The sequence below is a fragment of the Sitophilus oryzae genome, unplaced genomic scaffold (genome assembly GCF_002938485.1).
Source record: "Sitophilus oryzae breed Bouriz unplaced genomic scaffold, Soryzae_2.0 scaffold_1582_pilon_pilon, whole genome shotgun sequence".
NCBI classification, from domain to species: Eukaryota; Metazoa; Arthropoda; class Insecta; order Coleoptera; family Curculionidae; genus Sitophilus; species Sitophilus oryzae.
Window position 1 is genome coordinate 471,173 of NW_022146261.1, and position 23,438 is coordinate 494,610.

General features: G+C 33.5%; 1 protein-coding gene across 3 annotated transcripts in view; it reads left to right on the top strand.

Moving 5' to 3' along the window:
• LOC115879595 (cytochrome P450 4c3-like) overlaps positions 1-23,438 on the top strand; it is a 74,938-nt gene that overhangs the window by 30,714 nt on the left and 20,786 nt on the right. For all 3 annotated transcript variants that reach the window (XM_030896490.1, XM_030896492.1, XM_030896491.1), the window contains 2 exons: positions 22-61; positions 4,388-4,488. In XM_030896490.1, the coding sequence (XP_030752350.1) occupies positions 22-61; positions 4,388-4,488 (141 nt within the window). The remainder of the gene's footprint in view (positions 1-21; positions 62-4,387; positions 4,489-23,438) is intronic.

The window sequence follows — 23,438 nt, forward strand, 5'->3', positions numbered from 1 at the left end:
CTAACTAAACAGGTATTTTAGATGACCGACTTAAGGAGAAAGGAACTGCAGAAGTATCCAGGTACTTACTTTACACATCGTGTCGCACATACCGGGTGTTTCTCCAAAGTGGCTTACCCCAATAATAACTTTTTAAATATTTAACTTTATATACAGGGTGGTCCAAACTGTATTCCGGAAACTTCACCAGCATATTCTGCAGATAAAAATAAGTAAAAAAGTTCTTATAAATGTATGTCCTAAAATGCTTAGTTTCGGAGATACAGGGTGTAGAAGTTTCATTTTTATTTCGATTTTTTCCAAATAATTTCTGAAGTAACAGCAATATTTGGATGGAATTTGGTGTCTGGGAATTTTTTGATATGAGAAATTCGATTTTGATGTCATTAGGGCTCCTACTTATAGAGGGCGCTACCTACATATTTTTAACTGGTTTGAAGAATAATAACTTTTCGTCCGTACCTGTATAAAACCAATAAGTAAAAAAATATACATTTACGACGTTTTTAACGTAATAAAGATCTCTTAATAAAAATCGCTACGAGTAATAGTTCTCGAGATATTTGAAATCGAAGTTATCAATACCTGTCATTATTGACGTAAATTAAACATGTTGACTAAATAGTTACAAGACGGAAATCATAAATTTGAAATGTTTTTGTGCCAAATCATCACCAATCATAATTTTTTCGAAGAAAATTTTATGATTAATTTAAAAAAATAAAAATTTTCCAAATTTATCTTTTTAGTCCAATAAGTGTATCTACTCAACATAGGCATGCCCACGAGGGGGGCCGGGGGGGGCCATGACCCCCCCTATTCCGGCAAAATAATATATAAAAAAAGACCTCAAACGAAAACCCACAAAAAAAACCGTTGGAAAACCGGAAAAATCAATTTTCTGCGTGCGGGAAACGTTACTTTGCGCACGCTCGTATAAAAAAAATGTTCGCCTGCGGCGCTATTTTTTCCTCCGGTTCGTAATCTTTAACTTTGGCCCCCTCCCCTTATTGAAAAGCCTGGTCACGCCGATGCTACTCAACATGTTTATTTTTTGTCAATAATGACGTGTATTGACTATTCCCATTCTAAATATCTCGAGAAGGGTTGCTCGTAACGAATTTCACCAAGAGACATTTTTTACGCAAAGAAATACGAAAATGTGTATTTTTTTACTCAGCAGTTCTATACAGGTACGGACAAAAAGTTATTACTCTTCAAAACAGTTAAAACCCATGTAGGTGGCGCCCTCTACAAACAGGAGTCATAATGACATCAAAATCAAATTTCTCATGTCAAAAAACTATAGATACCAATTTTCATCCAAATATTGACATTACTTTAGAAATTATTTGAAAAAAATCTAAATAAAAATGATATTTCTACACCCTGTATCTCCGAAACTAAGCATTTTAGGACATACATTTATAAGAACTTTTTTAGTTATTTTTGTCTGCAGAATATGCTGACGAACTTTCCGGAATACAATTCGAACCACCCTGTATACAGGGTGGATTTCTAGATTTTAACCGGCTGAATCTTATTACGTCTTGAGGTATTGGTAAATCAAGATTTTCGCAGATCTTTTTATATTCTCGGACTAATATTTGCTGCCTACGGATTTTCGGTGGTTCTATATGAGACAGTACAGGCAGCCATTCGATGGGGGTAGATTTGATAGAATTTGTATCATTCTCATTGTTTGGTTGACAACGGTATCTACTTTACTAACATAAGGACTGTTTAGCCAAACTGATGCACAATATTCAGCTGTAGAAAAGACCAGACTAAGTGCTGACGTGCGTAGTGTTGACGCTTAGGCTCCCCAGGTCGACCCCGCCAGTTTATATAGAATATTGTTACGAGTCTTTAACTTCGCTGCGAGGTTGGTTAAATGTTTGTTAAAAGAGAGAGTGCGGTCCAATGTAATTCCGAGATACTTAGGATGATGTTAAAAATAATATTTAAATTCATCGATGCCAGACGATTGTTAAGGTGAAAACAACATGTCTCAGTCTTCGTAATACTTGGTATGAGTCGCCATTTTCGAAAGTACCTTGATAAAATCTTCAGATCATCGGACAAAGTTATCTCTAAGTTTTCCATGCTGGTATGTTGTTTTGCAAGGACTAAGTCATCAGCATACATAAATTTACGACTTGATGTAAAAGGTAAGTCAGCTACGTACAAGTTGAAAAGTAGAGGCGCCAAAACTGATCCCTGAGGAAGACCATTATTGAGCAATTTTGGTTTGCTCAATGTAGTTCCAAAAGATATTTCAAGTATCCTGTTGGAAAGCATGCAGTTTACCAATGATGTTAGCTTACTGCATCTTGTAATATTCAGGAACTTGTACATTAGCCCCTCTTTCCAAACCGTATCGTAAGCAGCAGTAAGATCTATGAAGACTGCACCAGTCTTGCTACGCTCTGCAAAGCCTCTCTCAATAAATGTAGTCGACGCAAGCACTTGATCCTCGCAGTTACGAGTAGGTCGGAATCCGGCCTGTTCTATTGGTAGGGCCTCTAATATTGTTGGACATATTCGATTGTAAAATAGACGTTCTAAAAGTTTGTAAGAAACACTTAGCAAGGCAACTGGTCTATAGCTTTCGGCCAAGTCAGCAGGCTTACCTGGCTTAAGAATGGAAATAATTTTCGATCTCTTGAATTCCTTTGGCAACTGCTCGGATTGAATAATATTTGTAAAGAATCTTGATAACCAGCGTTTTGTTTTTATTCCATAATGTGTAAGGAATTCAGGGTATATATTGTCGAAACCAGGTGAGTTGCTATTCTTCATGAGCTGTAAGGCCCTTGTCACTTCATCAACGGTGAATTTGCTAGGCAATTGTTCCTGTGTAGTAGATAATTTTTTTAGAGCTTTAAATTCCTTCTTAAATGTGATTGAATGTTGTTTGTCTTTTCTAGCTCTAGGCAAATTAGCTACGTGGTTGTCTATTTGGTCAGCTGTAATGTTGGACGGGTTTCTAGCATTATGAGACTCAGCTCCCAATTTTTTAAGCAGACTCCATGCCTTTCTGCTTGAGTGTCTAAAGTTTAAATTTGCAGTGGTTTCATTTCATTTCTCCCTTCTTGCTTCGTCAAGGTTCTGTAACAGAGTATCCGCAACATCCGATCTGCCATTCTCCACATAATCTTCATAAAGAAGCTGATTGGCATCACTCCAGCACGGTATGTATTGTTTCTTTATTCCTCGTGGTATGTATTTTTTGGCGGTAGATATAATCATCTTCGAAAATCGATGATAGTTTACTGGTACTGGGGTAATGAATCTTATATTTTTATCAAAGGCAGATGAATATCCTTCCCAATTCATCTTGGATGTTCGGAAGTTGAATTACTGGGATCTGTGTTCCCACTTCGAGCAATACAGAGCGGTGTTGACTATGTGGAAAATTCTGAAGAACGCAGCGGTTAACTGGGATAGGTTTCCCGTTTTGGTCAGTGGACACAAAACACAAGTCTGGATTAGTTTCAGTGCCCCATCTAGCAGAATGAAAGGTATATTTCTGCTTGGCACTAAAAACTATTTGAATGTTTTTAGCCTCTGTCCAATCCACTAGTTTCGAACCGTTTTCATCGCTTTGAAGGTATCTCCACTGGGTATGATGGCTATTGAAATCGCCAGCATATAATGTCGGATGAGGTTTGACCGGGAGTAAGTTATTTAGCCATTTGACTGCAGGAGGTTTATAGACATTGACTATTTCAAATGGTGCGAGGATGGCTCATTCGCATATTTAGAAAAGGCATTCTTTTACCAATAATTTGGTACCACACACTTGGTATTTCGAGTCAAATTGTCGTTACATTTATAAATAAATGCAATTTAAAATCCAATTTTTTTAATTGACAATGTCAAAAGTTGACATATTATATGTCATTCGATTCAGATTGTCATTTACTATCAAATGAAGTAGAAAAATACGGAAGGTGCCATTTAAAAATCAAAAGTTGTAGTAATTTCCGGTGAAACAAGAAGTGACCGAAAACAATAATTGAATACGACAATCAATGGCTAATTTATGTAATATACTAACTAGCATACCAAATTTTGTATTTTCATTTGAAAAAATAAATAAGTTGGGTGAGTGAGAAAAGAAGTGAAAGGGGTGAGCCACTTTTGAGAAATATCCGGAAGCACATTACAGGAATATCGTAAGCCTGAAGAGAAATAAAATTAATTAGATTAGAGAAAAGTTGCTGAATCCACACAACTCTACTATCTGCATCTTTGAAAATGTAAAAAATCCGATCGCTTTCGAAGATAGTATTTGTGAAAAACCGAATTTTCCCGATTTACAAAACTACAAATTTTTCGCATTTCCATTAGGGGTGCCAAAGAGTGAAAGAATTTTTTTTAGTTGTAGGTTCCCAGATATCGTTTCTGGATGCAATGATAAGCCGAGGTAATCTTTTTCATCCAAGCATTATTTCCAAGGAATTATTGATTTTCTTAGTAGCCGTAAGTAAAAATCTACTCGTATCTCGTATTACTCAATCAGCCAGTGTATATTTTATGTACACTATGTTCTGCGTTTTATGTACGTAAAAGTAGGACATAATGTGTAAATAATGTCCGAAAAATGTACACGAAAATACAGGTTACATCCAGAGGATGTATTACGTACATACATTTTCCACGAAAATGTACAGGGTGTCCCACTAAGAATAGCTCTCGGCTGTATCTCGGAAAGTATTAGACGTATAGCCTACGGAAAAAATATTTATAACTAAAGAGGCTATGAGAAATTGCTGGAAATTATTTTCAAGTTTGTAAAACGGCCGCTAGAGGGCGCAACTGCTATGGAAAATAAGAAAATAGAATTTTGACAGAATTTTGCCCAGATAATGGATACTATAAATAATAGCTTCATAATCTTCAGTAAATTTTGGATTTTTTTTGTTAAAACCATTTTCCCCTATAAAGTGGTGGGAGAAGGTTAAATCTATTTTTATTTAAATGTTAATAACTCCGGACTGGATGATCAGAATCCAACAAACGAGGGCTCGTTTAAAAGAGCGTTTCTTACTCTATTATCATATTATATCATAAATATAATAATATTAAGGTTTTGAACGTAGACGCTAGGGGGCGCTTTCTTACAATTTAACAAACATAGCGCGTTTTTTCAAAAAAATTAAATACGATAATATATGCAGTTTTAGCTTATCAGCTTCATGGTAGGCTTATTCCAAAGCCTACCATGACTTCACTGAATCATCGTTTCTTGTTCACTGTTATTAATATCTTAATTATTTGATATTAATACATCTGGTATTATGGTATTCTGGTATTTCGTCGATTTTAAAATAAACTAACTGTTTCTTAGAATGGGCATAATCAAGAGGGCTACTGATACCGTGTTGTAAAAATAACGTAATTAAGGGCTTATTTTTTGGTATTTATTAAAATTTTGCTAATATCTTAAGTTTGAAAAAAGATATCAAGATGCGGTTTTCGCTGACTTTTTAAGCTTTTTCTACACTTTACTATCAGCTAAAATTACATATACTATCGTATTTAATTTTATTGAAAAAACGCGCTATGTTTGTTCAATTGTAAGAAAACGCTCCCTAACGTCAAACGCTCAAAACGTTATTATTATTATTTTTATGGTACAATATAGAGTAAGAAACGCTCTTTTAAACGAGCCCTCGCTTATTGGATTCTGATCATCCAGTCAGGAGTTATTAACATTTAAGTAAAGATAGATCTTACCTTCGCCCACCATTTTATTTTAGCAGATAGGGGAAAATGGTTCTAACAAAAAAAAATTTACTGAAGATTATGAAGCTATTATTTGTTGTACCCATTATTAAGAAAGCTTCTTAAAATTCTCTCTCGAAAACGTTGCTAGCTCTTAGACTACAAGTAAAACAGCGAAATCGTTATGGAAATGAAAATATAAAATTACTCCAATCACAAGCAAATCGTATATCCGATGAACGGGGGCATGAAAATGCAATGAATTTAAAAACAGCGTAATTTTCTAACCAATCGAAATCTTTAAATTCAACTAGTAAAATTAATATCGTATAGCGAATCGTCGAATAACGGATGCATGAAAATCAAGCTTTAGTGTGGGTTTACACGAATCCGTAATTCGTCGTTTCGTCTCGCCAATCATATGAGCTGTTATTTTTGTAATAAACCCATAATTTGCTTAAAATCAACGACAGACGACGCGTGTTGGATGCAAGTAAACCCACACTTACGGATGTATGAATGACCTGACACAGGTTGACTGAATGAGACTAAGGGTAAGAACATAGTGGAGCGACGACGATAGCGGCGAGCAAGCAGCGCGACATTGCGTCCAAAACAAACCTGTGAAGACACGTGCGAACATAGTAAAGCGAAGGGTTGGCATGATTTAAATCGTGATTTAAATCAAGTGATTTTTTTAATTTTAATCATGTGATTTAAATCAAAAACAAAATTTTATTGAAACTTTATTATTAATCAAAAAATAATTGTAAAAGTTATAAAAATGTGTCCTAGAAAACTGTAAAAAATATTTCTATAAAAGATCGTCGGTCGTGGTCGTCAGAAAATAAATCGAAAAGTAATTGTAAATATAGAAGAGATAAAACTATAGGTATAAAAATATCTATTCATCAATTTAAATGTTGGACCGATTTTTAAAGTAAATTTCGTGTGAATCCATTCGACGCAGGGATTTATTTAAAAATTTATGTATAAGTGACAGAAATTCGCTGTTCGAATACATATCATTCGCAGTCTAGTGCAGAACTAGGTTCTTCTGATATAGAGACTATATCTTCATTCCCGAGAATATATAATCGTTGTCAGGAAATATGTTGTTTTATTTATTTTTTTTGAAACGGTTGTATTTTTCCAAATTCTTACCGACATTTTGATCTGCAGTAAGTATTTTACACTTTGACATTAAATAATACTAATTTCATTCTCGACTTAAGACTATTTCCGAACAATAGTGTATTGTTCTTTATTAGGCGTAAGAATTACACATTTTTACTCCGAATAGAACATACTATTTTTTTTAAAACATTACAAATAATTTTTTAATCAATTTCAAACATTGCAAATAATATAAACAGTAATCGAGCAACAATTTGTACACTAGTTGAATTTGACACTTAATATCAGTTTAATAATATATTTTTGTACTTTTGTGCTTAGCCGTAACAGTGCTTTACTTTTATGCCTAGGCGTTAAAATGACAAAAATTAATACTTTTGAGACGTTTGAAAAAAAATCCTTTTGATCTGAAGCGAGCGACTTTTTTGCAAAATATATTGGTGACCGATGTGGAAAAATGACAAACGCACCGTAGAATTGTTAATGTTATTGATATCGGGCAGAGTTATAAAGATTTAGCTATTTCGGATAGGACTTTAATTGGAAATAAGTCCTAGTCATTTGGAAATTCGATTTAAATATTGTTTTGAATTAAATTCAAAAAAATCTGATTTAAATGAAATAAATCTGATTTTTTTTAATTTTTAAAAAAATTCACAGATTTTGCAACATGCGCAACCATCATAGGCGTATTGAAAATACAAGATACAAGTCGGCGGTTGTCGGCAATCACCTGTTTTTTACATTTTATATTAATTTGTGACGTCATTTGGAAGAGCTCAATAGAAATATAAAGAACTAAACCTTGTTTGGAAAGCAATTTGACATTCGTGACGTCACCACTCCGGCAGTCTATGGTGCGTCCAGACCTGACGAGCCGAGCGCGAGACGAGAGCAAGACAAGAGCGAGATAAGAGCGAGACGAGAGCGACACATTTTCTATCCATTTTTACGCCATTTTGGGATCATAGTGAAAGAAAGCCAAACACATATTAAATTGCAATTGAATATACCAAAAGATGGCCAAATAATAACGCATACAGTAATAAATTTTTGTATCTTTAATATGATATTCGGTCTTTAACATGGTATTCATCGTCGGTTTTCCCCCTTTCGGCTGTTTTTCCCTTTATCCCTTACACGACGTTTTTTACATAATGCGTTTTTTAACGTTTTTAGAACAAAATGTTAAATAAAAAGTTATTAGTAAGGTTAAGAAGCACATTTTAACATTACTATAGAGTATACAGGGTAATTCAAAAAAGTGTTGAGGATATAACATATTTTCTAATGGGAATACCCTATTTTTTATTTTATTATTGGATTATACATACGTACTATTCGGTAATTTTCTTGCCATTTTTTGATATTATATATCTAAAATTAATAGATGTTGTAATAATTCAATTTGTTTAAAGAAATGTTGGATTTCGGTAGGGTAAAAATTATCAGTGACATAGAATTTGTAAATTCTATCAGAAAAAATGATAATACATACGGTGTACGATTTGAAAATTTGAGATTACTTAATTTTAAATGGTCGAAATTTATAAATCAGACCTAATATCTCGTAGACGGGCGGGCCTACCAAAAACACGTCCAGACTTTCGAGCTTTCTTTGATCGGCCGTTGGAAAACCGAGAGGGGACGGATAGCAACGAGGCTCCGTGGGTTGACTCGCGACGCTCTCGCGAGACTCGTCCACACAGCGAATTTGGAATGTCTCGCGCTCGTCTCCCCAGGTTTGGACGCACCATCGTATCGCTGATCGCCATTCGCAAATATATTCCAGATACGTATAGTGAACAAGTGAACCGTTCGCAACGTTAAATAATTTTGATATTTAATTTTTATCGTGATGGCTTTTTATGAAAGTGTATACATAGAATTAATTGCATTAATTTGCAATAGCACTTCGAACCCACAGTTTTGTTATGGAGCCAGATTAAACCAATCAGAATGAGTATTATGTTACCGTAAAAGCCCGAATATTGGTTAAACGTAGAGTTGCCCACATAGGAGCCCGAAATATACCAAAAAGTGGGTCAGTTTCGGTTAAGTTTAGATTAGGTCTATATTTTTATTAATTCAAAACCAACTAAAACCTAATTCTAATCTAACCTAAACTCACTCCTTCTTTTGCATATTTCCGGCTATTACCTGGGTATTCCTAGGTTTAACTAATATTCGAACTTACGGTGTAAATTTATGGAGGGCCCATAAATTTAAATTTGCCGTACAACAAAATTAAAAGTTATAAATCATACTATTTTTTTATAGAAATGATGAAATAAGGATGAACGGGGTGCCGGTAGACCAAGAAGATACTTGGAATGTAAGTGTTAATTTATACTCGAATTGAGTTGCCTCACAGTATAGGCATATTTTGAACCCTTACCGTGCATAGTTACTGTGGATAAAAATAAATTAAAATATAGTTGGCTCCAACGATAATTTAGTTTGCAGCTTCTTTTCATCATACCTAATAAAAACCGTGACAACCACTACTTATAGTATGTACCTACATATGTATTTTAAACATCATTAAGAGATTTAAGTATAAAAAGGTGCCCATAATGTGAGTAGCGGTATTGACGGTTTTTTGTTATGAGGAAAATAAGCAGCAAAATATATTATCGACTGCAGCAACTATGTATTCCTAGTTTACATTCAGTATGTCCAATTAATATTATACCTATACATGCTTTTAAACATTTTCTACCATTATATTTTGATAGTTGAATTTTTGAAATTATTTGTTAGCTTCTTACACAAAACAGACCCATAATAATTCAAGTGTTTATCATCCAAGACTTTCAAGAATTATGAAGTAATCTCACGTCAATTTTTTTTTAATTATTGCATGCCTTAAGTATTTGCAAAGTTAACAAAAATATTTCTTTGCATACCTTGCAATTAATATATTTGGTCTAATTTATCAGTTCTGCATCATATCCGAAATTCAGATTGTGTGTGACACAACGAAGAGTGAACGTGCAACGTGAGAGACAAGAAAAATGGCAAGTAAAAAAAAATGTAAAATTTTAATTATTAACTACACAGTCCTTCCCTTGAGTTCTTCTGCCTAAAATCTATATTGCCTTCCCTATGATTTTAAATATAAATGATTGAAACTCATAAAGTTTACCACAATTTAAACTTAAAATAATTATTTAATTATTAAATCCATAATTATATTAAAAAATAACACTTACGAAGTTAATAAATATTAACTATTATATACATAATTTAATAATTATTCTGATAAAAGCACGCTGGATTTTTTATTTTAGAAATCATACAGGCTATAATCATTAATATGACTATATGTATTAACAATAGTTAAATTAAAATTTATTTGAAGGAATGCCACTTGAAGTATTAACTCGGAATAATTATTAAAAACTGCTCATCGCGTTATCGATGTCGGCGTCTTGTGACTGTTGTCTGGCTGATTGGCCGTTTAGGTATCTATAGTTTGATTTCAGATAATGCAGATTTTAATGTGCCATTTGTGGTTTTTTTATTAGAATTTTTTTACATATTTGGTATACTCTATGAAGTGCTCATGTCCATTTTTCAATTATTAAAGTGCCTATTTAGATACATTTAAAATTAATTAATTAGTGTATAGTAATTGAATTATACAATATTCAAACGGTAAAAACTATCAACTTATCCCAATAAATATTTGACCACGCCTTGGATTCATTTGTTTTAACGCCTGTTGGCGGTAGAAACCATTCTTTGTCCTAAGTTGATAATTAAAAAAATTATAATCATATAAAAAATATGGTTATTAATCTAAATTTATTATTTATGTGATTCTGCTCTTTCTCGTATAATTTGCCCCTTGTTTCTCATGCGGAAATAGTTAGATTTAAATAGCCAAACTGTACCTAACAACCCATGCCTTGACATATTTCCTTTTAAAATAATATCGCTTTCTTTATCCGCCGGTCCAGACTCGACCTTGCCCTATTCAACTTAAGTACGTGTTGACAGGCAGGTTATTGAACCCATGTTGCTTCTAGCATGTCGTTTTTTCAAAGATGGGTCCCATATAAACGCGGCCAGAAGTATTTTCAATACTAAAAAATCATGATTTTTTCCAACCCTGGTAAAACAATATGCTCGAGCGGTTAGATCGAGCGGTTAGATCGAGCGGCGAGATCGATTCAAATAATTTTGTTTTCGTCGCTTTGTCGCGCTGTAGGAAGTGATGGATTCCCAAAAATTAATAGATTTAGTAATTGTAAGAGAGATTTTATGGGACCAGAAAGATATTAATCACTATAACCGGTACATTTTAGATAAGTTTTGAGATGAAGTGGCAACAAACTTTGGAAAAGGTTATAAATCTTGCCATACGTTCTCGGGTTTTTGAAAACTTCATCTAACCAAATGTTTTCAACACTACTGCCCTGAATTTTAGCCACTGTTAACATTTTAAATTATCAATAAGCAAATGAAAATAATAAAATTGCACAAGTACCTCGCTATTCCTCGCCGCTCCACTATGTTTTAGCACTTCGAGGCTTGCTCGACGCGATATCACGCTGCTTGCTCGCCGCTATCCTCGTCGCTTTACTATGTTCTTTGCCTAGGCAGTGCGGAAACAGAATTGAGAGGTGACAAATATGTGTGAATATAACTTAAGGATGTTATTTGAAATTCTTTTTTAACATTCGTAATAGTCCAAGAGCCGGGTGCAAAAACATGCAAGAGTTTTCTGAAGGCTCATATTTTCAAAATCGATTGCATTTTAATGTTAAAAAGCAAAGGGACAGTCAGCAGTACAGGTTCCGGGACACCTGGCGCTAAGAAGCGCTCAAAGATGTAATTTTATTTAACACTTCGAAACTGTATTCTGAAAGGCGAAAATTTGTACTGGATGGCCTCTCATACGCCGCGGAAGCTCCAAGGAGAACAGTAGTTTATATCGAAATGAAATTTTGGCGGCATATGTAGGTTAACTGAGAGCATTTTGTAACAATATATAGAATTATATAGGGTATCCCCAAAAAAAGTTACACATCAAAGTTGTGTTTTTTCTAATGGATCACCCTATATATTAATTGATTTTCGGATTCTAGGAAAAAAATAAAGGTGAACTTTATTAAAGAAGCATATACCTAATCTAAGGATTTTGACATATTTCACATTTTGTGAAAATGAAGAGTAAATTTCGATAACAGCTACCTAAATTTTTGTTGACCTTGTATAGTCTGATATTTAATTACAGTAACCATTGTATGTTAAATCAAATTGAAATTTGACCCGAAAAGTTGTACCAGGTGAGACAAAATTAATATGGAACATTAGTCTCTTTTAATTTTTAATTTTGCCTAGATAATGGGTACTATAAATAATAGCTTCATAATCTTCAGTAAATTTTGGATTTTTTTTGTTAAAACCATTTTCCCCTATAAAGTGGTGGGAACATTAGTCTCTTTTAAAAGCAAGTTGCTCCTTTATTTTAAATGGAACACCCAGTATATTTTTCCGGTGTTCAGTGGGGAATTTATATATCTTCAAAATATTATTAAGGTTGCCTACCCCTCAGCCAAAGATTTTTTCCGAGATATTTTAATTTTTATGATTTTGCGTCAGTAAATCTTTATTATTTGAAAATATCTAGGTGGCTGTGTGATATACTTTTTTGAATGTAGAGTAAAATACTCAAGGGTAATAAAAAGATACACGTTTAAAACATATTTTAATTATTACAGAATTAAAACTAGATATAAACCTATAATTATGCGACAAAAATTAGCTAGATGAAATCAAATGCTGAAAATGCTTCCGTTGCTGTTAACTGCATAAAATGATTATCTTTTCAAAAGGATCTTTTCATTTTAACAGGCATTATGTGGAGTTCTACCTCGAAAAGCAGCTACAATAATTTCTCTCATGTTGTCGACCCTAGTTGGTCGAGTTTTGTAAACACTAACAACATATCCCCATAAAAAAGACATACTAGATAAAATCAGGAGCATTCAAGTATTCTATTAATAGGTGAATGCACGCACACTGTATTCACCAACTAATAGAATCATATCAATTCTTTCTGATGTAGGATAAGTTCGCATTTTCGGCAAATTTCTGAGAATTTTTTTTGTTTTAATTGACACTAAATGATAACTAGTTGTTAAAATTGGACTAATTAGACAAACATGTTGAAGTAACGTCAGACATATCGCAGCCATCTAGATTTTACCAAATAATAAAGATCTACTCAGATCAAATCAAGTAAATGAAAATATCTAGAAAAATCTTTGTTTGAGGGGTAGGCAACCTTAATAGTATTTTGAAGAGACATGAATTCTCCATTGAATATTGGAATAATATACTGGGTGTTTCATTTAAAATAAGAGAGTAACATGCTTTTAAAGGTGACCAATGTTCAATATTAATTTTGTCTCACCCTGTATACCTTTTTGGATCAAGTTTTAATTTGATTTAGAGTACAATAATTAATTTAACTACATATTAGGCTATACCGGGTAAATTCCAATTTAGGTAGCTTTTATTGTAATTTAAAAATTGTTCTTTATTTCTAGAAAATGTTAAATATGTCAAAAACTTTACACTTTAGTCATATACCTTTCTTATAAAACTCACCTTTATTGTTCTCCGAGAATCCGAAAGTCAATTAATATATAGGGTGTTCTCTATATTTTTAAAAAGTGCTCTGAATTAACCTACATACGTGGTACAAACTGTCGTTCTCCTTGGAGTCTCCGCGGCGTATGAGAGGCGCCACGCTGTATATAAAATTGGAATGCAGTGTAAAACAAAAATATAACAGTCAGACAGAGCCGTATGGGAACACAAAATGCGGGGCTTATCAATGTCGAGGACACGGACTGTGAATGTGGCGAAACCCAAAATATGGAGTAACAGCTGTCCTGCGGAAGTTGACCTTATACCTGTACCCTAGAAGATTTATGGAACGCCAATGAAAATGCTATAGACATTGCTCGGTACTGGGCTAAAGAATTTTAAATTGCACTTATACAGGGTGCTACAAGTTCGAGGTACGAGCAATTGGGAAAAAGTTGCACCTTGGGATGTTCACCAAGATGCTATCAAAAAAGTTTTAAAAATTTCAATGATAAATCAATTTCATAAAATCAATTTTATTTTTCCCTGTCTTTACTTTTTAGAAAATCAAAAAACTAATTGCACGTTCTAATAGCCATTTTTTTAGGGCTATCTGACAGTATTTTTAGATTTTCATATTAGCTGATAATTGGTTAGATACAGAGGCCAACTTATTTTTTTTAAATACGTACCTGCATTTTTTATTTCAGGTTTTGAAGGAACTTGGTCTCCCAAGTACAATGATATGTCACACTTAATGCTTTTTTTTTGTTTTGGGTACGTTAACAGCAACAAAACTATTTAATTATTATTTAAAATAATTTCAAGTCCGACTCTGGGATTTTAAATTATTTAATCTGATTATATTAATCGTAACAATATTGATCAGCGTTAATTAACATTGAATAAGGAAAATCGAACCAATGAAATTTCAATTGATTCAAATAAATAATATCCAGGTCAGCAATTTAAAGATATTATTTTTATTTTTTTATTGTGAATTTGAAATCTTAGTGTACGATCTAATAATAAGCATCATATTAACTGTAGTTATTATAAATAAATCAACTTCTACAAACTAGTTTCTAATGCTCTACATGTTCGAAAGGGTACTGATGTGAACTTAGCAGCCAAAAGATAGCGGCCGATTTGCCGAACATAGCCGAAGGGCCAGTGGCGTCGGGCGACTTAACTTAATATGAAATAATCATACAATTTCTTGCAGGAGGATTTTATTAATATTTAAATAGTACTAAAACGAAGTATGCTTCATTATGTTAATATATTATTACCGATATTTTTATATCGGATTAATTATTATAATTTCAAATTGACACGCCTAGTGTAATTTTATAAAATATGTATACATTATACTAATGTAACCAAAATTAAAAAAAATAAAAAACTAATTCATTTATGATAGTACTAGTACTACTACCTTTATCAACAATTGGTTACTATCATATCGACAGAAACAACAAAAAGGTCATGATTTATATCACTACTAACTAGAAGGCACACAGTTTCGTGTTATTGATGGACTTAGTTTTTCGGTATTTTCGTCAGCAGCTAATTTGTTTTATCGTTTTCCGATTTTCTCGAAAACTGCGTATACTAACAAGATCAAAATTTCAGGGATTATAGGGGTCCACTAGACTAATAATAATCACCCAGTGGCGTGTTCTTGATCAATTTAGTTTTCGGTATTTTTCGTCAGCAGCCAATTTGTTTATAACGTTTTCGGATTTTCTCGAAAACTACGTATACTAACAAGATCAAAATTTCAGGGATTATAGAGTCCACTAGACTAATAATAATCCCAGTGGCGTGTTCTTGATCGATTTAGTTTTCGTCATTTTCGTCAGCAGCTAATTTGTTTATACCGTTTTCCGATTTCTCGAAAACTGCGTATACCAACAAGATCAAAATTTCAGGGATTATAGAGTCCCACTAGACTAATAATAGTCGCAGTGGCGTGTTCTTGATCGATTTAGTTTTCGGGTATTTTCGTCAGCAGCTAATTTGTTTTATACCGTTTTTCCGATTTTCTCGAAAACTGCGTATACTAACAAGATCAAAATTTCAGGGATTATACAGTCCCCATTAGACTAATAATAATTACCCAGTGGCGTGTTCTTGATCGATTTAGTTTTCGGTATGTCAGCTTGAATTTGTTTATAACGTTTTTCGATTTTTCGAAAACTACGTATACTAACAAGATCAAAATTTCAGGGATTATAGAGTCCCACTAGACTAATAATAATCCCCCAGTGGCGTGTTCTTGATCGATTTAGTTTTTTCGGCCATTTTCGTCAGCAGCTAATTTGTTTATACCGTTTTCCGATTTTCTCGAAAACTGCGTATACTAACAAGATCAAAATTTCAGGGATTATAGGGGTCCACTAGACTAACAATAATCACCCAGTTGCTTGTTCTTGTAGTTTTCGGTATTTTCGTTAGCAGCCAATTTGTTTTATAACGTTTTTCCGATTTTCTCGAAAACTGCGTATACTAACAAGATCAAAATTTCAGGGATTATAGAGGTCCCACTAGACTAATAATAATCCCCCAGTGGCGTGTTCTTGATCGATTTAGTTTTCGGTATTTTCGTCAGCAGCTAATTTGTTTTATACCGTTTTCCGATTTTCTCGAAAACTGCGTATACTAAAGATCAAAATTTCAGGGATTATAGAGTCCACTAGACTAATAATAATCACCCAGTGGCGTGTTCTTGATCGATTTAGTTTTCGGTATTTTTTCGTCAGCTTGGCTAATTTGTTTATACCGTTTTCCGATTTTTCTCGAAAACGGCGCATACTAACAAAGATCAAAAATTCCAGGGATTATGGGGGTCCACTAGACTAATAATAATCACCCAGTGGCGTGTTCTTGATCGATTTAGTTTTTCGGTATTTTTTGTCAGCAGCCAATTTGTTTATAACGTTTTCCGATTTTCTCGAAAACTACGTTATACAAAAGCAAGATCAAATTTCAGGGATTATAGAGGCCCATCAGACTAATAATAATCCCCAGTGGCATGTTCTTCTTAGCCAGTCGATTTGGTTTTCGAGTATTTACGTCAGCAGCCAATTTGTTTTATAACGTTTTTCCGATTTTCTCGAAAATCGAGAAAAAACGGTTATTAATATAACTTAGTAGGCCTCTATAATCCCTGAAATTTTGATCTTGATAGTATACGTAGTTTTCGAGAAAATCGGAAAAACGTTATAAACAAATTGGCTGCTGACGAAAATACCATAAACTGAATCGATCAAGAACACACCACTGGGTGATTATTATTAGTCTAGTGGGCCTCTATAATCCCTGAAATTTTGATCTTGTTAGTATACGCCGTTTTCGAGAAAATCGGAAAAACAGTATAAACAAATTAGCTGCTAACGAAAATACCGAAAACGAAATCGATCAAGAACACGCCACTGGGGGATTATTATTAGTCTAGTGGACCCCTATAATCCCTGAAATTTTGATCTTGTTAATATACGCAGTTTTCGAGAAAATCGGAAAAACGTTATAAACAAATTGGCTGCTGACGAAAATACCGAAAACTAAATCGATCAAGAACACGCCACTGGGGGATTATTATTAGTCTAGTGGGCCTCTATAATCCCTGAAATTTTGATCTTGTTAGTATACGCAGTTTACGAGAAAATCGGAAAAACGTTATAAACAAATTGGCTGCTGATGAAAATACCGAAAACTAAATCGATCAAGAACACGCCACTGGGAGATTATTATTAGTCTAGTGGACATGACCAGTCTAGTGGGCCTCTATAATCCCTGAAGATTTTGATCTTGTTAGTATACGCACTTTTCGAGAAAATCGGAAAAACGGTATAAACAATTAGCTGCTGACGAAAATACCGAAAACTAAATCGATCAAGAACACGCCACTGGGGGATTATTATTAGTCTAGTGGGCCTCTAATCCCTGAAATTTTGATCTTGTGTTAGTATACGCCGTTTTCGAGAAAAATCGGAAAAACAGTATAAACAAATTAGCTGCTACGAAAATACCGAAAAGCTGCAATCGATCAAGAACACGCCATGGGGATTATTGACCAGTCTAGTGGACCCCTATAATCCTGAAATTTTGATCTTGTTAATATACGCAGTTTTCGAGAAAATCGGAAAAACGTTATAAACAAATTGGCTGCTGACGAAAATACCGAAAACTAAATCGATCAAGAACACGCCACTGGGGATTATTATTAGTCTAGTGGGCCTCTATAATCCCTGAAATTTTTGATCTTGTTAGTATACGCAGTTTTCGAGAAAAATCGGAAAAACGTTATAAACAATTGGCTGCTGACGAAAATACCGAAAACTAAATCGATCAAGAACACGCCACTGGGTGATTATTATTAGTCTAGTGACCCCTATAATCCCTGAAATTTTGATCTTGTTAGTATACGCACTTTTCGAGAAAATCGGAAAACGGTATAAACAAATTAGCTGCTGACGAAATACCGAAAACTAAATCGATCAAGAACATCAGCCACTGGGGGATTATTATTAGTCTAGTGGGACTCTATAATCCCTGAAATTTTGATCTTGTTGGTATACGTAGTTTTCGAGAAAATCGGAAAAACGTTGTAAACAAATTGGCTGCTGACGAAAATACTGAAAACTAAATCGATCAAGAACCGCCACTGGGTAATTATTATTAGTCTAGCGGACCCCTATAATCCCTGAAATTTTGATCTTGTTAGCACACGTAGTTTTCGAGAAAATCGGAAAAACGGTATAAACAAATTGGCTGCTGACGAAAATACCGAAAACTAAATCGATCAAGAACACGCCACTGGGTTATTATTATTAGTCTAGTGGACCCCTATAATCCCTGAAATTTTGATCTTGTTAGTATACGCAGTTTACGAGAAAATCGGAAAAACGTTATAAACAAATTGGCTGCTGACGAAAATACCGAAAACTAAATCGATCAAGAACACGCCACTGGGGGATTATTATTAGTCTAGTGGGCCTCTATAATCCCTGAAATTTTGATCTTGTTAGTATACGCAGTTTACGAGAAAATCGGAAAAACGTTATAAACAAATTGGCTGCTGACGAAAATACCGAAAACTAAATCGATCAAGAACACGCCACTGGGTTATTATTATTATTAGTCTAGTGGACCACTATAATGCCTGAAATTTTGATCTTGTTAGTGTAGGTAGTTTTCGAGAAAATCGGAAAAACGATATAAACAAATTAGCTGCTGACGAAAATACAGAAAACTAAATCGATCAAAAACACGCCACTGGGGGATTATTATTAGTCTAGTGGTCCTCTATAATCCCTGAAATTTTGATCTTGTTAGTATACGCAGTTTTCGAGAAAATCGGAAAAACTGTATAAACAAATTAGCTGCTGACGAAAATACCGAAAACTAAATCGATCAAGAACACGCCACTGGGTAATTATTATTAGTCTAGCGGACCCCTATAATCCCTGAAATTTTGATCTTGTTAGCATACGTAGTTTTCGAGAAAATCGGAAAAACGGTATAAACAAATTAGCTGCTGACGAAAATACCGAAAACTAAATCGATCAAGAACACGCCACTGGGGGATTATTATTAGTCTAGTGGGACTCTATAATCCCTGAAATTTTGATCTTGTTAGTATACGTAGTTTTCGAGAAAATCGGAAAAACTTTATAAAGAAATTGGCTGCTGACAAAAATACCGACAACTAAATCGATCAAGAACACGCCACTGGGTAATTATTATTAGTCTAATGGGACTGTATAATCCCTGAAATTTTGATCTTGTTAGTATACGCAGTTTTCGAGAAAATCGGAAAAACGGTATAAACAAATTAGCTGCTGACGAAAATACCGAAAACTAAATCGATCAAGAACACGCCACTGGGTGATTATTATTAGTCTAGTGGGACTCTATAATCCCTGAAATTTTGATCTTGTTAGTATACGCAGTTTTCGAGAAAATCGGAAAACGGTATAAACAAATTAGCTGCTGACGAAAATACCGAAAACTAAATCGATCAAGAACACGCCACTGGGGGATTATTATTAGTCTAGTGGGACTCTATAATCCCTGAAATTTTGATCTTGTTAGTATACGTAGTTTTCGAGAAAATCGGAAAAACGATATAAACAAATTAGCTGCTGACGAAAATACCGAAAACTAAGTCCATCAATAACACGAAACTGTGTGCCTTCTAGTTAGTAGTGATATAAATCATGACCTTTTTTTGTTGTTTCTGTCGATATGATAGTAACCAATTGTTGATAAAGGTAGTAGTACTAGTACTATCATAAATGAATTAGTTTTTTATTTTTTTTAAATTTTGGTTACATTAGTATAATGTATACATATTTTATAAAATTACACTAGGCGTGTCAATTTGAAATTATAATAATTAATCCGATATAAAAATATCGGTAATAATATATTAACATAATGAAGCATACTTCGTTTTAGTACTATTTAAATATTAATAAAATCCTCCTGCAAGAAATTGTATGATTATTTCATATTAAGTTAAGTCGCCCGACGCCACTGGCCCTTCGGCTATGTTCGGCAAATCGGCCGCTATCTTTTGGCTGCTAAGTTCACATCAGTCGAAAGGGTTACCATCCTTCCTACTGCACAAATTTATTTTTCGTTCAATTTTATTTATAGCTTTTTGAACAGATCTTCGTATACTTCCGAATGCTTTTTGTACTCTTTATTGTGAATGTCCATAAACCTCGCTGGCCATTATAAATTATTTGACTGTTTATATTATATTATATTTATATTTATATCATTCATTTTATATTATTTTATTGCATTTGATTTTCCGTATTCAATGTTTTACCCCACGTCATATCAATATTGTAACGATGAATAAATTACATATTTAAAAAAACAGAGCCGGACTTGAAATTAGTTTAAATAAATTGTGTTCAAATGTCCGAAATAAAAAAAATATTAAGTGTGGCATATCATTGTACTCAGGAAACCGAGTTCTTTCAAAACCTGAAATAAAAAATGCATGTCCGTATTTAAAATAATTAAGTTGGCCTCTGTATCTCACAAATTATCAGCTAATTTGAAAATCTAAAAATACTATCAGATAACCCTAATAAAGTGGCTACGAGAACGTGCAATAAGTTTTTTGATTTTCTGAAAAGTAACGTCAGGAAAAAATAAAATTTATTTTCAAAAAAATCCGTTTTTCTTCCAGAAAACTAAGCAATCCTTGAAATGTTTAAAAACTTTTTTGGTGGAATCTTGGCGAACATCCCAAAGCGCAACTTTGCCCCACTTTAACCGTGTTCGTATCTATTACGGTTACCGACATACCAATGCTCGTACCTCGAATTTGTAGCACTCTGTATAATATGTAGATATTTATTGTCCAGACACGAAAAAGTGAAGTAGGTATTTAGAACGTTTGCAATTGTTTAAAAAATATTTGTGGCGTTTGAAAAAAAAATAGCATGTGTTATTATGTATAATAAAATAGCATTATTATCAACCTACAGCCTCGCCACAAAAAGGGTAATTTTTACTCCTAATAAAACAATATACTATTATTAATAAAAAACAGTCAGACTCGTCGATAATAGAACCCCGTCAGTTAGCAGCTGATGGAAGTGAGAATAGTGATGGAAGTCAGAATAGTACTCAATATATGTATATGTATCGATATTCATCAATAATTTCACACAAAACAAAAGATTTATTTTTTTTTGGATTTGTGACTATCTATTATTGATATTTAAACATAAATATTATAACAAAATATATTTTAAAATATGTAGTTTATAAATGTCGAAGTAAAAAGGTCTCAAATAAAAAAGAAACACGTTTTTTGCATAAAGCAGTTTTTACATTAATAAATTATTGAAGAAAACTCTTGCATGTTTTGCACCCGGCTCTTGGACTATAATGATATTCAACCGTATTTTTAATGGAAAATGTGAGTTTTGGTGGACTATATTTCACAAAGCTTTTTCTTAATGAAAACAAAAAATAATGATAATACTGACTAATAGTGGAATGCTTTTAGCCCTTATGGGATACAAACCTCGGAATTCATTTACTGTTAACGATTTTTTTTAAAACTGCATTCTATTGTTAATAAGATATATTACAAAGTTTACCCATTTAAATTCGTTGCTTTCACTTTAATATTTAAATAAACACACATATACAAATGCATACATACAAGATGGCTCCGTGTTCCGAAAAAGCTCTCTATCAGGATTCCTATTTGAGATTTTTACTCCAAACCTTTTACAAAATATATGGTTAATGGTAGTTCACATTTCAAAAATATTTTTATAGATATACAGATTGAGTCAAATATATTTTTACACTTAAGTTTAATTTTTCAAATGAAAAGCTTTATATATTTGTTTAGTTCAGTGAATTTGCTACAAAATTCCGGTTCCAAAATCACGTCCATGAGAACGTTAATCGAGACATCTAGGAACCTTCGTATGAGAAGTTCTATCCTAGACGATCCAGTGGCGGATCTAGGCTAAAATACGTCGTGGGTAAAGACAAAATTTGGCGCCCCCACGATTCAAAAAATGTGTAGACAATTCGGAATTAAGCAATATTTTTCTAGCATATTTAGAATATCTAAACAGCTAGCTAAGTTTGGAAGCAACAAGTTTGCGTGATTCTTGAAATTTTCGAAAAAAAGATATGAAATAATCTGATTTTTTTCTATGGGACACCCTGCATATTTTGACATTCCTAAACAAAAAACCAGATTATGCAATGAAAATTGTCTCTCTTTAACACACAAAAATACTCGCAAAAATATTAACTTCCAAATCAAGTTTTACGCGCTGTAAAAAAAAGTTAAAAAAAGTAATTGTTCACCTGGATTCGAACTCAACACGCCTAGACCCTCCATTTGCGTGGCGGATAATACATCGGATAATCGGAAAATTATTGGCACATCATAGATGTTTCCAGCGCATTCACCGAAAATTCGCTGATGAGCGAATTGCCTGCCGCACGCTCTAGGTAGCTTCTTCTATCTAAATTTTACTATTTTATTGTATGATGTTTGCGTGGTGATTAGAGTTTTTACTACTGGTTTCGGACATACTTATATTTTGCCGCCCCTGTGCGGAAATTTTAGTTGTAGGTATGATGTTTGCAGAAACTACAAACATACCTTATGTGTGTATGCGGTGTGTGATTAGTGATTAGAGTTTTTACCTATTTCGGACACATTTTGGCGCATTATATTTCGAACACATTTTAGCGCCTGGCGTCGTGGGCAGGTGTCCACCTTGCCCACGCCTAGATCCGCCACTGGATGATCGAGTTATTGTAAGTTTATCGATAAAAAACCGCCGTTTGCCAGCTTTTCAAATATATAATGAATTGCACCTAAGGAACGTACATATTAACTAACGGACTATAAGAAGAAGACTAAATGAAGCAAATCTTATGTCAAGAAGGCCTGCTTCGGGACCAGAACTTACTAGATATGTTTACTGGGACCATAACCAAAGGCATGGTCTTAATGTAAAAATTACAAAAAAATGTTAATGTCTTCTTCAAAAGCCAATATCTCCAACAAAAATAAAGCTAATGAGATGAACCAAAAAACAAACTATCGAGAAAGAATGTGTGTAGATGATAAAATTTTTAATTTCTTGCTGTTTTAACATATTCCATAGGGTGTTTCAAACTTTCACCGAAATATCAACATTTTGTTTTCCCTCGTATAATTAATAGATGGGAAGTTTCATTTTTAATTTAGAAAGGTATACTAAAAAGTCAAATAATTTGGCTGCTGCTTAAAAAATCATCAAAAACTTTAAAATGCATCAAAGTTTTAAGGTGTTATTTTTCGTGCCGGTGAATGTATTTCAAAAACTATACATTTTAGTCATATACTTTTCTAATGAAACTGGCCTTTATTTTTTACTAGAATTAATGAATTGCACCGAAGGAACGTACAT